This window comes from Rhinolophus hipposideros (genome assembly GCF_964194185.1).
Source record: "Rhinolophus hipposideros genome assembly, chromosome: X".
Lineage (NCBI taxonomy): Eukaryota > Metazoa > Chordata > Mammalia > Chiroptera > Rhinolophidae > Rhinolophus > Rhinolophus hipposideros.
In genome coordinates, this window is record NC_138046.1 from 22,315,994 (window position 1) to 22,333,851 (window position 17,858).

Below are 17,858 nucleotides of genomic sequence, written 5' to 3' on the forward strand. Positions count from 1 at the left end.
GGGAATTTCTTTCCCCCAAACCAGCTATGTCTGTGATCTACTTCAGGGGTTCATATTTTGGAAAAAGCTCCTCAGGTAAATCTAATATGCATCTCTGGTTAAGAACCTCTGATATGAATAATATGTATTCTAAAACCTACTCATAAATGAGATGAGTAATTCAATACAATCTAATTCAAAAACGTTTATATGTCAGACCTGGATCTAAGGATGCAAAGATAGGACAGTTCTTATCCTTAAGGAAGTTAAGAGTCTATTAGGGGAGAGATGACCATAAAATGAATAACTGCAATACAGTGTGTGAAGTACAGTAAGAGACATTTACTAGGTTATAGTGGAGAGTAAACATATCTTTCACGACAAATTTATAGAACTGAAATTTTTACAGCTTTGAAAGAGTCAATTGTGGATTAACTCTTGGAATATGGGAATTATAACTAGGATTAATTCAAATCCTACTAAATCACAAAGGCTCTATTTTTAAAAGCCTAAAGTTTATGAAGATTTGGGATTATAGGATATACTATTTATAATTGTAAACCAGTAATGCTGGGGGGGTGGGGAGTGCCATATTTGGTTCCTAGTTAAATGCTTTTCAAAAAACTTGGGTTTAAAAGCAAATAAAAAATGCATAAGCTTACCATGCACTTATAATGTGCAGCTGCCTTTTTGGCATTAAATATATGCAGTTTTCCTCTTGCTTCATTTTCCTCCTCCCCAACGTGACAAAATCCACATTTAGGCCTGGTGTCACTAGGGCTGCTTCTGTGTGGAGACCTATCTCTCTGCAAATGTAAAAGAGAAAAAAAAAAAAACTTTAATATGCTATCAGTACCTCAAGCTTAGTCATCATTTCCATTTCAAATGACGAGTTTTACCTACCATGTTTCCCCGAAAATAAGACCTAGCTGGATAATCAGCTCTAATGCATCTTTTGGAGCATAAATTATAGTAAAATAGGACTGGGTCTTATATAATAAAATGTAATATAAGACTGGGTCTTACATTAATTTTTGCTCCAAAAGATGCATTAGAGCTGATTGTCCGGCTAGGTCTTATTTTCGGGGAAAAGGGTATAACCTTTTTTGTGTTAAATGAAATATTTATGGTGCAATGGAAAGTAAGCATCCAATGTTTTTCTACTTACATAGGAACTACTTTCCATTTCATCTGTTCCATGGGAAGATGTGGACCTGGTATCTTCTGATAGCCCTTTAAAATTAGTTTTTCGTGGCCTTCCTTTGCGGCTTTTCTTTTTACTTTTGGGTGATGAGGGCTCCAGTTCATGCTCATTAAAACTTTCTTCTAAATCAGCTGCTTAAAAACGAACAAAAGCTTAAAATGAGCATTAGTTCATGAACCATAGGTTTCTCCTTAGAATGAAATGGTCTATGGTATACTCAATACAGCAGCCTAACGTTTCATATAAATGCAACCAAAAAATAAAGTAAAAATAGTTTCTTTATAATCATTGGAAAATTAATGATTTCCACCAAATTTACAATTCTATAAAAATGAGTTTTGTAATCTTGACTACACACATGATTCAGCAAGTATTTCTAAAGTCAAATAAGTTAATTTTTAGAATTAGCTCGTGTTATTTTATTTTTTTTACCATAGGTTTCAGAGTTTTACCTCATACTGTTGGTGAAATCAGAACACCTACCTAGGAAACAAACTTACTATAACTTGGAAAACTATATGAAAATAAAGTAGGTAAATATGCTCTTTCCAATATAGTAGCCACTAGCAACATAATGTTTTTAAAAACTTAAATCATTTATAATTAAACAAAATTAAACCTTCAGTTTCTCCATCACACTGACCACATTTCAAGTACTTAGTCACATTGGCAAGATGCGCCCTTACTAGACATCATAGACATAGAATGTTTCTATCATCACAGAAAAGTCGATTGAACAGCACTGCTCTAAACAGATAGCTCTTTCAACTATCATGAAAATCAAATGATCAAATTCAACAAGAAAGTCACCTGCAAATGAACTAACCAACTGATCAAGTAACTAAACAAGTAGCAAGTATAAGAGGAATTTCTAACATAAGAGGTAGAAAAGCTATGTTGCAGATTAGCTGTACATACTTTAATGGATTAAACAAAATTTATGTAGAAATTTAGAACTGTATTTCCCAGCAATTTGAAAAGAATTTCTACCATTAATGGAAGGTGTTTCATTCAGTTATTCACTACAAATATTTTATTTGAGGGCCTCCTGTATAAATCAAATTGAGTTCACCTGACTTAGGGTCAAACTATAGAAAGTGTTACGCACAGCTCTAATACCTTTCTTGTTTCTTTTTGTGCCATAAGTTGTTGATCAGAATTCCAGGGACTAATTTCTCAGTGAGGAAGCATATCAACTCCTATGCTGATCTTTCCTAATAAATACTTTAAAGTTTTTTTTTGTTTTTTTGTTTGTTTTTTTTAGAAATAGAAGCAAGTTATGACAAAATGAGGGTAATGAAATCAGTATACGGTACTTAAATGTATAAACTCAGGAACTGCGAACGTTAGATTGTTTACAAAACAATATAAATTTGTATCAATACAACTTCACATAACTATGGTAGGATTTGAGAAAGGAAAAAAGGGGAAAAGGTAAAAAGTTAGTGGATAGTTTTACAGGCAACAAGACAAACTCATGTGAATAAATCTCCCTATGAAGCCAGACAAGTCAATTAAAGACATCTTCCGATCTTAACCCTATAGCAAATTTCATATCGGAACACACCACCTATTTAAACATTCAAACTAATAATTTTTAACATTAAAGCTGCTGGAATTACTAACATTTGCCCAAAACTGAAAACCTTGAAATGAAAAAATCATTACCAAAAGTTTCAATCATTCTAATAAATATTATAATCATATATGTGATATATATAAGTCTGCTATTTACAATGAAGACAATCACTAACACTATAATAACATTATTATTATTAAACACCTATAACGAAATTACTTAACTGATTCGATTATCAGGCCAACATGGTTAGTTTTCCATATGGCATATTTGTCTGTCCTAAATATGGAATCATTCAGTATAAAATTTTAGAGGATTTTAAGGGCAATAGTAAAACAAAAATCAAAAGAGAGTGATAGATTTAACTATATTAGACTTTAAAACTTCTGAAAGTAAAAAAAATGATACAATTAAAAGGCAACTAGAAAAATATCTGCTGCACCTATGGCATAAACTCATAAAAGATTAAGACTGCGACAGAAAAATGTGATCATTTATTCACAGAATATAAGTAAACATACTTTTCAGAAAATGTGACTTCTCTAGAATCAAAGAAGTGTAAATTAAGTGATACATCAATTTTACCTATCAAAATAGCACTTAAAATAGTTATAAAAAGCTACAATAAACCCAACAAAGATGTGTTAGAAATAAAAATATAAAAGCCACACAAAAATGTTGAGAAAGGACAGCCAGGTGGCTGGGGTGGCTGCGTGCTCCTAACGCAGAGGTCGACGGTTCGATTCCCACATGGGCCACTGCACTGCGCCCTCTACAGGTAAGATTGTGAATAACGGCCCGACCTGGAGCTGGGCTGCCAGGAGTCGACTGCGACCGCGGTGTGCTACCATGGGCTGTGGTGAACGACCGTGAGCTGCCTGGGCTGCCATGAACAGTGGGCTGCCATGAGCAGCCGGCAGCCGATGAGAGCTGCTGTGAGCAGTCGACTAACGGCTGGCAACCAACTGCCTCAGCCGGGTAGAGCGCAATGCTCATAATACCAACATGGGCCAGGGAGCTGCATCTTCCACAACTAGACTGAGAACAGTGGCTTGAATCAAAGGGGGCGGGGGAGGGGAAAAATGTTGCGATAGACCATACTTCTGGATGAAAGGGATCATCATTAGAATGGTATCAGTTCTCGCTAACCTAATTTAACAAAACTCCAATAAAATGAAACTTAAAAGTTGCTTCCATGGTTTCTGGAAGAATAAATGTACAATACACAAACATACTTATGTATGCATAGAACTGCTCTGCAAGGATACATAAGAAACTGTAGTAGTGGATACCTTTAGCAAAGGAATTTGGAAACTGAGACACAAGGGCAAGGAGGGGAGGAAAGCTTACTTACAGAGGATGCCTTGTACTGCTGAGTTTTGCATTAGGTTGGTGCAAAAGTAATTGCAGTTTTTGCAGTTATTAACCTTTTAAACCACAATTACTTTTACACCAACCTAATACAATGCTCAAATACCTATTCAAACAAATAAATACGATAAAAAATAATACCTTACCCTTGTATTCACAGCTGCAAATTCTAAAAATCCAGGCTGATAAGGGAGGAGACAAAATAAGACTGTCCTCTGTGGCACCAAGTCTTCCCAACCTTTATGAGCACAGCCCCCAGATGTCTATGACACTTTAGAATGGCCAGACCCCTTTCTGTTACCTTTCTGATTGTCCCTATGAGGCACACGAGTGGAGTGACCAATTTACCAGGAAACCAACTCTCCTCTTCCTCCTAGTATTGCAAAGCCTTCCCTGTCCCTTTACCAATTCTCTTCTTCCTATTCAGTGTTTTCCTTATCTTACACCTTCCTGGTTTAAGCTCCATTTCCCTCTCCTCTCCTAAATTCTCACACCAGTTAACAGTATGAAGTAGAAAGAACCCATGGACAGAAAGTCTGAAGGCTGCCACTTACTAGGCCTTAACTTGGTAAAGGTACTTTGCTGCAAGGCAAAACCTCCTGGTGCATCAGATGGCAATTATAACACCTTCCTGAAAAGGCTGCTTTAAGAAAATGTTGGTGAAAAATGCTTTGTAAACTATAAAATTCCATTAGAATGTTAGTCATTTCTCTTGTAATACCCTGTGTAGACTGTAAGCTCTATGTCCACAGGGGCTTCTTTTCTAAACTCCCCAATGTGCCCACACCCAGCAGGCACTCAAGAAATGTTTGCTGGAATTTTTTTTTAAAAAGAAAAAAGGCCAAGCATCACCACCTCTGCTTTGAATCTTTAGGGCTGCTACAAAAGGAAGACTGGCAGCCACTTGCCCTACATTCTCCCGTGGAAATACAATGCTCCCATGTCAGTAGTAAACTGCGTTCTGCTTTTTCAGTAAAGGTATCAGATAAATGATTTCCTTTATGCATATGCAGATACAAATACCTAGCATACATCAAAATATATTATTTTTAATTAAGTATGCTAAAATGAAATATGATGTCTGGGATTTAATTCAAAATAATCCAGATGGAGGAAGTAGGTGGGGGAGGGGGTAATAGATGAAACAAGATTGGCCCAGAGCTGATGGCTACTAAAGCCGGGTGACGGGCTTTTTTAAAACACACTTTTGCATATGTTTGAAATTTCTTATAATGAAAGTTGGTCAAGTGTGCTAAATCCAAGATGAGCATAAATAATGCCCAGCACACAACTTTGCACATGGGTAGTCAATATATCTGGTGAATGAATGAAAGAATACGGAGTCAGATCTAGCAAAGAGCACAATACCAATATGTCACTAACATTTTCCAAGTTAAATCACAAATACAATTTAAATTCTATTACCTTCCAAGGAGGAACACATGACAAGATGAGTGGTAATATAAGGTAGGAAGAGTTTTCAAAGAATAATAGTAACGACAATGATAATACAGAATGTGGTATTTACTGAGCACTCACTATGTGCCAGGAACATTGCTCAGAGCTTTACCAGCATGGTTTCATTTAATCCTTACAAGAATCCTATGAGGGGGTGGCCGGTTAGCTCAGTTGGTTAGAGCATGGTGCTAATAACACCAAGGTTGCCGGTTCGATCCCCACATGGGCCACTGGGAGCTGTGCCCTCCTTAAAAAAAATAAAATAAAAAATCCATTGCTTATTAAAAAAAAAAAAAAAGAATCCTATGAGGTGTGGTTTTTAAATCCCCATTTTACAGATACAGTATCTATGGCTCTAAGATCCTAACTAACTTGCCCAAGATCATGTAACTAGTAAGTGGCAGAGCTAAGATTCAAACATAAATCTGATTTCAAAGCACATTTCAACCAGCATACGAAACTGCCTTTCCAGTACTTCATAAATTTATTCAATGTTACCTAACTTAAAAAGTTTTTAAAGACTTTGATACCATATTAAAATCTCCCCTAAACTTCCATTTAATAAAAGTAATGAAGATTGGAAGTTGCAGCATATTCTAGAGAAAATGAACAAGGGAAAGAAAATACTAAAGAAATACTGAAGCAGGCAAAGGCTTTAAATCTACACAAATAGCGTACTTTCAATATACTTCTAATAGTAATATAACTATGGTGACCCCTTTTCCTGAAACATATGTTGAGTTATATGACTTGACAAGCAATTTCTAATACAAAGTTACTGAAATGTCTGTTAGGGGATCCATCAGGTCCCTGAAAAACCAAGACCAAAGTCGCCAACGTTGGACAGAAAGGATTTCTTTACACTCTCTCAGAACACCCAGGATTTTATGGTCACTGCAATTGCAGCATTTACCACTACAATACTTTAGGTAATTTCGGACTTATATAAATCTGTGAAAAAAAATCCCTATATACCCTTTACCCAAACGTTCATATGTTACTACATTTGCTTTATCATTCATTCTCTCTAAATATTCATGTACTTTTTTTCTGAAAGGTTTAAAAGAGTACGAAGCAAACGTGATGCCTTTTTATCTCTAAGTACCCCCATGTGTCACCACAGTATTTTAATCAATTGGTCGCATACCGGTAACTAAATTGTGTCTCCCCGCCCAAAACTGAAACCCTGTTTTATTAATTCATCGTACTCTACTAACACCCAGCACAAAAGAAGCTAGAGGACAAGGAAGTACCACCCAAAATAAGTGACACATTAAATACCGTGCATAGTTTTAAGCCAAAGAAAATGCAGAGGTTACAAACATTTCTTGAGCACTGGTTCCAGGCAAAACATTCTATCTTGGGTAATTTAAGAAAAATAATTAAACCACACATTTGGCTCCTTACAATTTCAAGAACTTAAACCGAGCTGAGGTTATGATTGTGACCCTGACTTAAATTCTACACATTATTGCTGTAAATAGCCAACACTCAGCATCTACTCTAAATACCCTTTTCTATCTCATCACAGATTACTTTGCTCCACATAAATTATTAAATACAAAGGCCTTAACCCCTTTAATGAAAATAACTTTAAAAGAGCCACCATTCGTGTGTCATCACAGTTCGTTGCACATACTCAAATGCTTAGTGATGACAAGCTAGTATCATAGGAAAGTAATTCTACAAAAGACTGGCATCAGTTACAAGCTAGAGCTATTTGCTATTAGCAATGTTTGACCTTTTTGAAGTATTACTTTAAGGAAAGGTAAAGAATATACCTATTATCTAAACACAAAGGCCAACAAAAAAAAACACACACATAAGATGTAGGATTTAATTCTGGCTAGTCCGGTTCATTTTTAAAGTACAAGTTCCTATGAAGAACAGGAGGGCACTACACCATTTTATAGTGCTCAATGACCACCTGTGGCTAGCGGCTACCATATCGGAAGGGGCAAATATAGAACATTTCCATCATCACAGCAGTAAGTTCTATTAGACCGGGTTGTCGCGCCATTAGTTCTCTATCCCCTTGTAAAAAGCCCTGCACTGCTGGGCTCCATGTCATTCAGCTAAACCACGGCTTCTCAAAATTTAATGTGCATAAAAACCACTTTTGTTAAAATGGCAATTCCTATTTAGTAGGTAAGAGGTAGGGCTTGAGATTAGGCATTTCTAACAAACTCCCACCTGATGCCATTTCTGCTGGTCCACAGAGTATGCTATCTCCTTCCCCTCCTTGTTGCTAAGTTACCAACTCCCAATCATTCTACCTCACCCATCATACTTTCTTTAGCACACAGCTCACAGCCCTTTTCTCCATCCCAATCCCTGCCACCATCCTGGTGAATTCAGCTGTCTACAAGGACAATCCAAGCAACACCTAACACTCACTCTTCGATTGTGTCCACCCACTACCCAACCCCTATAATCACGACCTTCTAATCACCTAAAATAGGTCTACCTCTGAAGTCATTATATCACACTTAGGACCACAAATGATTGCCTTTCCAAAGACTTTCATTCTCATTGTTCTTCAACCTTATCAGGACCTCCAGTATAATTCCTTCCTGTTTCTTCTTTCCCTGCTTTCACTTCCCCATTTTAGATTCCTCTCTTGCAAACATCCTAAACTGCTTTATCCCTTCATTTCTTTGTTGAACCTACTTGGCAAAATCCCAATTCTGAATTAACCAACTAGCCACTTTCTCTATCCACACCCAGCATCCTGAATTGCTAGAGGAAAGTCACACAACCTAAATGATGGTATCACTATATAAAGTTATGGTTACCAACCTCAACTGGGCCCTCAATCCACTCTGGAAACCTCACATTTACCTAGGCAAACTTCCTCTCCCAGTATTCACAACTATTCTTTCAAAACTTCTCCTCTCTCTTTCAACTTCCAATCCTTACGCCTCTCCCCACATTCTCACTCACAGAGAAAACAGACCAGATAGGAACTACCTATCCTCTCCTATTACAGTGGAAATGTCCTCCTATCACAGGGCACTTGTTCTGCTTCTGCACTGATTCCTCCTTCCTGTACCTTCAATCTCGTCTTGCCTATCGGATCCTTTCTCATAAGTATGTATATACCAATTAACACCCACCTCCAAAAAAATGTCAACTAAGTGAAAGAAGCCAAGCTGAAAAGACTACATAGTTTTGCCTGGAAAGAGCAAAACTATGGAGACAGTAAAGAGATTCTCAAATTTAACATTATAGTATTTCTCATTTTAATATTAGGAAAGTAGGTATTGAGACATAGATGGCAAATGATTAAGAAATTGCCACAGGTATCAATTCCTCTTTTCTGTACAGACTAGCGCAGTACAATTCTCAAACACAGACAATCCCTAGAATACAATCTTATAAACCTCATCCTCAGTTACAACCATAAAGTAGAACGTGCTTCCCAATAGAAAATGAAATAGTTGGAAGTTCTGCTTCTGACAAAACACTCAATATCAAATAAATTCAAGCTAGATGAATGTGATAAAAGTCAAAATTCAATAAATACAAACTCTGTAAGACTTTTAAATTATGCTTCCGGTTCTACAATATGAGTACAAATACACTACATATATTATCAATAACACAAGGGGCCCCAGTATGCTACAAAAGTACACACAGAACTCAAAATTCAAATCAACTGCATCACAAACTTGAATTTTAAGGGGGGAGGAGGTGGTAGATGAGGGTAAACGGGATCAAATATATGGTGATGGAAGGAGAACTGACTCTGGGTGGTGAACACACAATGGGATTTATAGATGATGTAATACAGAATTGTATACTTGAAACCTAGGTAACTTTACTAACCATTGTCACCCCAATAAACTTTAATTTAAAAAAGTGCAACTTAAAAAAATTGAATTGTAGTAATCTTGCCAGTTACATTAAAAGAAAGGTCATCTTGAAAAGTATGAATTTTGACCTTTCTCAATAAGTTTCTCAAAGCGAAAAGGTGGTCAAAATGATTCCACTTTATGTAGCCTGCAGTGACGTTTCTCTACCACTAGATGGTACTATCAGCTGTAGAAATATAGGGAATGTCTAAATTAATCATTGTTGCCATCTTCAAATATCCTGCCCAGGGTATGCTCATATACTTGTGTTCATCAGGTCATAAATCTCAATCCTCGGCTTACCATATATGGTCACTATAATCTTAAAGAGAATCAAATAAATACACTGTTAAAATCTGAAGTAATGAAAGGTGGGAAAGCTTACTCTTAACCTTTCACAAAAGGCTTTTCAATTCAATTGTAGAATCGAGGGAAAAAAACTGAAGAAAAACACTACAAAGGTTTATCAGTTGCACTTTACCTATGACTTCAAAAACATTCTGTTCTTATTATTTATCCAATCCGTTTACCTGAAAGACAAGTTTTTGCTAAAGACTGTATTTTTAACCAGCAATTTTGAAGTATTTGGGCTAATCTGGAGTCCAGAAGTGGAAACAATACTATTTTGTATTATAAAGCCAAGATCTAAGAGATCAAAAAGGGCCACAAATTTTAATGTGTTAACACTGATAATTTATAAAGGTAAGTCTTTATAAAAGAAACAACCACTCTAATTCTAAGCAACAAGTTCTCAGAAGCTAACAAACACTTAAAAGATCTTTATTCTAAATGGAAGGATAGAACAACGTCAGATTAAATTTAATCCTTTTTATATTGCTATTAAATTGGTACAAAAGTAACTGTGATTTAAAAGGTTAAAAACAAATGCAAAAACTGCAATTACTTTCGCACCAACCTAATAGTAAAAGTATCAAAACACCTGTTTGAAAAAGCTTTGAAATAAGTCACAATTCAATTTGAGAACTTTCCCATACCTTTTAAAGATCAAGTACAAGTTGGCTAAGTATATGTAAACATGACTAATCTGGGTTTGTATAAACTTAGGTGGAAATGAACTATAAACTAATTTTAGGTTTACATTACAAAGTTGATTACTTCTTATGAACATCTCTGTATTTTTTTAAAAAGTACTACAATGTGAATATTGAACAGAAAGGCTGGTGATCACAAAATGTATTAGTATCCCCAGTTCACATTTCTATATCTGACAGTAGCCCAATTATTAACTTTATAATCTACTAACACACTTACATCAATACAGAAATCCATAACCGCTAGCATCATTTGTTCCTAAAGATATGTCCTTGATGAACTCTTTACAAGAACTCTGGGATAAAAGTTTTCTTAAAAATGCAGATCTTTTTCACTACTGCACATTAGTTTATCCTAACACTTTTCTTAATTCTTCGAAATGTATTCAATATTGAGATACATTTTATGGTAAAAATTAAGACGGTATAATTCATTCATATTTTACTCAAATTTCTTCTTGAAATTGAAAAGCGGCTAAAAAGACATACCTTCAGAGTTATGTGCAGTTTTCTTGTGTTTCCGGCAATAAACCCTATAAAAAAATAAAGAAATTAAAACTTATCAAGTAAACAAACTAAACCCATTTTTCAAATCGAAAAAAAAAATGAGCAGTACACTTCACCCCATTCGCAAGCGAGATTCCAAAAATCTTATTAAACTTCCTATGTCATTTCTCTAAGCATTAAATTTTTTACCCAAAACACCTTTTACAATGATGATGAAATGTTTTGAAATGGGAAGTTTTAAAAGCCTAAAGAAAGTATGACTGTTAAAAAACAAAAACTTAAAGAGAAGTTGAATAATTACATGTAAATTCCTTGTGAAGGTTTCTCTCGTATTTGAGCTTTATCATGCAATGCACAGTGGTAGTGGTATGTCCTGTGACATGTTTTCACATCACAACCAATTGTTGCTCCAGGACAATGGCACAAAGAACACATCTACAGCAAAACAATAAAACAATATTATTAGTGTGTGATTTTGCTAAGGCAGTGATATCAGGTTAGAGGCATATCAATCTCTGTCAAGGAAAACAAATTGGTTATTGAAAAGTTTTGTAACTAATAATGCTGTTTTTCTTGTGTTCTTTCCAAGAAATAATTCGAGTAAAATTCTATTGGGGGTATTTTTTCCATGTTAAATAATGACAAAATTAATGGAATATTATTAATGTCTACTGTTTCACTGTGGTCAAGAGAACACTTGAAATGCTGCATATCAGGGATGTAAGCTGTATATAACTTAGACCTTTTCACAAATCAGATTGTTACTGGAAATGAGTCAACTGGGAAAAATGCCTCATACCACAAAAAATTTTTCCACGCATTTCCATTTAATCAATGATAATCTTTGTGAGAAATAACCTCACATATTATTCGGGAACCTTGTAAAATCAATTTTAAGTGAGGGAAGGAGAGAGTCTAAAAGAATTAGGTAGATTTCTAAATACCTCAAGCACCAAAAACATTTTATGAGGTCAAGTTGATTGAGAAAATAGGCTCATCTGTTAATTTAATCTATGTTACTTACCTCTTGCATTATGAATTCAGAACAAATAGATAGAACAGATATTTTTTGACATATATATTTTAATATACCGTACCTTATGACTTCACTGAATAATTCATATTGTTTAACTAGCTTATGATCTAAATTTAGGAAAAAACCTTTTAAAAAAGTACATAATAATGACATAACAATGATTGTTAATGGTTTTGAGTAACATTATCAGAGTATACCATGCTGAGTGGACTTCTAATGAGGCTATCTCTTAAGCTATAAATGTCATCCCAAAATAAACTCACAGTTAAGGTAAATCTTAAAAAACTGCTCACTTGTTTTTAGGATGCTAGATACCTCATTCTGAACTGTTCTCATTCCTTCTTATTAATTTTCACATAAAGAACATTTACCATCCTAATTTTGGATTACTTGGTCCCTGAGGAATTTTGTTGTACCAAGAGGCTAATATAAATTCCAATAAAATTTCTTATATTTCTGTGAGCAAGGAAACAAACATTCAATGTCTTATTCAAGCTATCGTTCAAAAAATACTCATATAAGTTAGAAACAAACATTCTCAATACAGGTACTTCCAAGAAAACATGAGGGCCAGTGACCATTATTAATACTGATGAAATACTCTACTTCCTTAAATAAATACAGAAACTTGAAAGTGTCACCGTAAAAAGAAATACTTTGCCAAATTATCAAGCAGGAAAAGCTGGTAAATACTTTGGAGTGGCTTATAAATTCCTGAGACGGTGGAACATTTGTACTGCAGCTTAATTATAAGGCTCTATTACTTTAGTAAATTATATTTCTATTCAAAACACTAAGGCTAATAAGCCTTAGAAATTTTGGAAAACACAAAAGAGCACAAAGAAAATTTTAAAAATCACTCACACTCACCAAGCAGAGACACTCTTACAGTGTTACAATGCTTACGTGAAAGTATTTTCCATGTAACTCATACCATTTTGCAACCTCTTTTTTTTACTTAATAAATCGAACATTACCCTGCTTCATTAAAAACTCTACTGCAAGCAGTTCATCTTGAAATTACATCTAATATGGGTCTGCATAAGTACATTTTGAAAAAAAATTGAGTTCAATTAGCAAGCAAAAAAGCACAGAGACGTACTGTTAAAAATTCTGTACTGGGCAAAATCCTCAACACTGGCAAAGATACAGTGAGATGGGCACTCTCATCGGCTGCTGGAAATTGGTACACACTCTCTACACAGAAACTTACCTTATTTCTCAAAGAGCTTTTAAAAAGTTTATATTCTCTGATCCAGTAATTCTACTGCTATAAATCTGGTCTAAAAAATTAGACTCAAAAAAAAAAAAATTAGACTCAAATGATTTATACACAATCATGTTCACTGCAGAACCACTTAGAATAGCCTGAAATGTAGAACCACCTATGGAAAACCACCATTGAGAAATGTCTACATCAATTATAGTACACCCATATGTAGGAATATTCTGTAGCCACTCTTTTCAAAGAAATTTTAATGGCATGAGAAAAGATTTATATATCATGTTAAGTGAAAAATGAAGCAGGATACAAAAGTATGTGAATTATGATCCCAATTATGACATATATTCTTTGAAAATAGGTGGAAGTAAATATAGCAAAATGCTGAGTGGTTATCTCTGGGTGGTTAGATTTCTTCATAATTTCCTGATTTTTCTACATTGGTCAAAAATACTTGTATATACAAAAAATTGTTTGAAACATTGGGAATACCAATCGAGCAAATGCTTTCAATAGCCATGTCTAAGTTTACTGAGAATGAGAAGGAAACCAAATGTCCAAAATTTATCAAAATGTGTTTTTGGTAGTTATTAATTCAAATTTGCCCAAAGCATAACCAGTTAGCTACAGCAACTTAGGAGAATTTTTTTTTTAAGTGAGAAAATGCTTATTCTCACTTTTGTCAGTTTCGCTCAAGGAATAAAAGAAAGATCAAGAATACCAACAAAAATGTTTTCAGTGAGTGGAAAGTTCTTTTCAAGGTTAACAGTATGAATTTTTTTCAGTTAGAACTTAAGGATCTATTTTATGTAGCATTCATATACCAGCAGAAACACCTGCTTGTGTATGAAATTCTGGCAAGGTACTAACGAAATAGCAAAAATTATCCATAATAAAACTGAATATAAAATTTTAATCTGCTTGTGTACATATGAATACAAAATAGGAACATAACTGTTATCTTTGAGTCTACTGTGCTATATTCCAACTCCTGAAATAATTCTTTTTCCCTGAACTCCTATCGGACTTATAATATTCATTTTGACTGTTACCATTTTATTCCCTTGTATGGCTAATTATCTTTATAAATGTGTAGATTTTATCCATCAACTGCTTCTAGACTGAGTTTTTTTGGAAGACTAACACTGTGTCTTACAAAGTAGTTGATTTTAAGCTTACTCTGTTATTGAAGATATTAATACCTTATGGCATATTTTTTCTCACTCATGTTTCTAATACCTATAGATTTAACGTAATTATCTTCTGGTATATCTAAAAATATTTAAACAGTCTGATCTAGGACTTGGAAAGGTGAAATTGAGAACAATTCAGTTGAAGGGGCACAGAATGAGCAGAGGCAAGAGTATCTGGAGGAAAAGATTAGCCTTGTTAAGAAACATTGTAAAGAATAAGAGATAAAAAGAAAAATTAAAGAAGTTGGGAAACCAGCTAAGTTACGGAAAATAAAACAAAGGACTTCTCTTAAAAAAAAAATGGAATAACAGGAAAATGGGAACCCCAATGGTACAGAAAGGCAGCAGGCAGTCAGACCCGAGTAATGTTATCCCATATTCCTCTTTACACAAAATATTTGCCCTGCAATTTGTTACAGTCCTTATTGGGCCCTCAGCAGAATGAATGTCAGCTGCCATTTAACATCATGCTTGTACTTTACCCATGGCTATCTCAAATTTATTTAAGGTATACAACATGTTTTAATATAGATACCTAGTGAAACAATTACTACAGTTGCGCTAATCAACGTAACGTTTCTTTACATAGTTACCATTTTTTTGGTGCATGGTGAGAACACCAGAAATCTACTCTCAGCAAATTTCCAGTATACTGTATAGTATTATTAACTATAGTCATCAAGTTATACATCAGAATTCTAGACTTATTCATCCTCCATAACTGCAACTTTGTACCTTTTGACCAACCTCTCCTCCCTGGTAACCACTGTTCTGTCGTCTGTGAAGCTATACTATGCTAAGGTTAAGTTGTGCCACATAAGCAGAGTCTCAAGGAGCTGACCCATGGATGAAAGAGGAACTAAGTCACACATGAGAGGAGACAACAGGAACTGAAAGGAACATGACTTAGCTAAAGTCCTGCAGGAGCCAGTGGCTTGGGCATACCTGCTCCTCAGTCAACTGAACTAGGCCAGGATTGAAATTCAGTTTGCAAAATGAAGAAGTCTTAAGGAATAAAAGGAAAAATACTGCTTTCTCAGTAGCTATGAGAGAAGCTCAGGGAAAAAATCAACTAAGACCACGGATACAAACTTAGCTTTGGCCACCTTAACTGCCGTGTTATTTATTATGCATGTCAGTAACTGACCACCAGTGTATAGATATAAATTCTCATAGCCAAGTAGTTACCCTTCTCAAGACACCTGTCTAAGAAAATGGCTACAAATGTACTGAATGCAAAAGAAGGTACAAAAAGAGGTCATGCTCCTGAGTCACTACTCAAAGAAAAAATGCCAAAAGTACTTGCAGTTGGGAACAGGTAATATGTTTTCACAGGAGACTTGCGACAAAAAGTGAGAGGAGTTAACCCTACACTGGTGTTTATTTATGTGTGCTGTTTTTAATAAAAGGAGGACAATTAGTTGGTGCAAGTTTTCAGAGCTGCCTAAAACATTCTCCTAACTCCAGGTTCACTGCTCTATTTATAGTAATACCTCACATGTCCAACATAGTTAGAAAGCAAAGTGAGCTCTGAATTATCTGGTTAACTGACAGTTGTCCAAGTTATTTGTTAAAAATTCCCAAAAGTAATACCATTTCAAAGGAAGGTGTAACAGGAATTTATAACTTTCCGGTTTCTCATTATAGCCATATATATATAGAGGGTGCCAAAAAATGTATACACATTTTAAGAAAGGACAAAACTGTATTAAAATTATAATACTCAATATATACCAGACAGGTGGCTCAGTTGGTTAGAGTGCGAGCTCTGGGCAACAGGGCTGCCAGTTTGATTCCCACATAGGCCAGCGAGCTGTGCCCTCCACAACTAGAATGAAGTCAATGAGCTGCCGCTCGCTCCCGGGTGGCCAGATGGCTCAGTTGGTTGGAGCGCGGGCTCTCAACCACAAGGTTGCCAGTTCGACTCCCACAAGGGCTGGTGGGCTGTGCCTCCTGCAACTAACAATGGCGACTGGACCTAGAGCTGAGCTGCACCCTCCAAAACTAAAATTGAAAGGACAACAGCTTGACTTGGATGGAGATGATGAGTCCTTGGAAAAACATGCTACTGTTCCCCAATAAAGTCCTGTTCCCCTTCCCAAATAAAATCTTTAAAAATAAATATATATATATATATATATATATATATATATATATATCTATGTATATATATATATCAATACAAAAGATGAAAAATATATATCAATATCAATACAAAAAGGTGAATATAAGTCAAGTGTATACATTTTTTGGCACATCCAGTATGTATGTGTGTGCACATGTATGTGTGTGTGTGTGTATAACATTTTGAAGAAGGTCTCATAAAAACACAAACCTAACAATACAATATTGTTAATAACAAAATCTATAGAATATAATAATTAGGTCTAAATGGAAAGCTAGAAAGCAAAAATGAAATCTGAAAGCTGACAAAGTCATTGGAAAGTAAACAACCTGATTGATTAGGATCTTAAATTCTAAGTGCTTCTGAAAACTGGCCACTGAAAAATCCTTGCTTTTACTAGAGTAACAGACTAAATCTAAGCAATTACTGAATAAACCATTTCAGAAGTTTTGAATTGGAGGGCAATGAACTAAGCCTATCAAGTTCTTAACCTAGTCTCCTGCCTTTGCTCTAAATATCACATAGCCCAACTCCATCCAACTTTATGAATCCTCATTCATCAGGAGTAGAAATTCTCTTATTGGGGCTTTTCTAGATTCTCTTTTCATCTTAAAAGATTCAGATAGACGTCCTGAGCTCAGATTGTTAGGTTTAGGCTCTTTTCAAGTGTAGCTCTTTTGGGCTGAAAGCACTCTAAACCGTTATGCTGCTCGCTGTATGTGATCTGTGAGGAACACCAAGTACACATCCATGCTCCAGTAAGTACTGAGACACCCCCTAACACCAGACATAGATTATTTTTTATTATTGGTTTGGGTTCTCCTCCATTAGCACAAATAAATGAGAATTACATAAGGAAATAAATCGACAGTATCCCCAATTACAAAGAAGTATTAAATCAAGGCAAAGAAAAAAAAAAACTTGAATTTTTAAAATTTTAACTGATTCGGTAATAGTCAGAGACCTGATTTTCTGCATCATTAGACGTGGAAGTTTCTCTTTGGCCTTACATTCATTCTCCTTAATCACCTCCAAAGTAAAGCAAAGTTCACTTTAATATAAATGACAAAATATCTGCACCCCATAATCTGAGTTTTTAAAAAATTCACATTCGTATGAATACATTCATGATTCATGTACACTCAGTTACACAGATGACAATGAGGCCATCTTCGGGAACAAAATTTATCTGTTTCCCCTCCAAAAGACCCTAAGGTGGGTCCTGCAAACCCATCCAGCCCACCATCCCCTTTTGTAAGCCCAGTTTTATTGGAACAC

The 17,858-nt window shown here is 35.1% G+C and overlaps 1 protein-coding gene across 6 annotated transcripts in view; it reads right to left on the bottom strand.

Annotated features, from left to right (window-relative positions):
• PHF6 (PHD finger protein 6) overlaps positions 1-17,858 on the bottom strand; it is a 131,887-nt gene that overhangs the window by 15,122 nt on the left and 98,907 nt on the right. For 4 of the 6 annotated variants that reach the window (XM_081042421.1, XM_081042423.1, XM_081042420.1 and 1 more), the window contains 4 exons: positions 11,306-11,439; positions 10,987-11,030; positions 1,148-1,317; positions 642-785 (listed from right to left, as the gene is read on the bottom strand). In XM_081042421.1, coding sequence (XP_080898547.1) covers positions 642-785; positions 1,148-1,317; positions 10,987-11,030; positions 11,306-11,439 — 492 coding nt within the window. The remainder of the gene's footprint in view (positions 1-641; positions 786-1,147; positions 1,318-10,986; positions 11,031-11,305; positions 11,440-17,858) is intronic. The other 2 variants (XM_081042425.1, XM_081042424.1) reach the window with 1 other exon arrangement.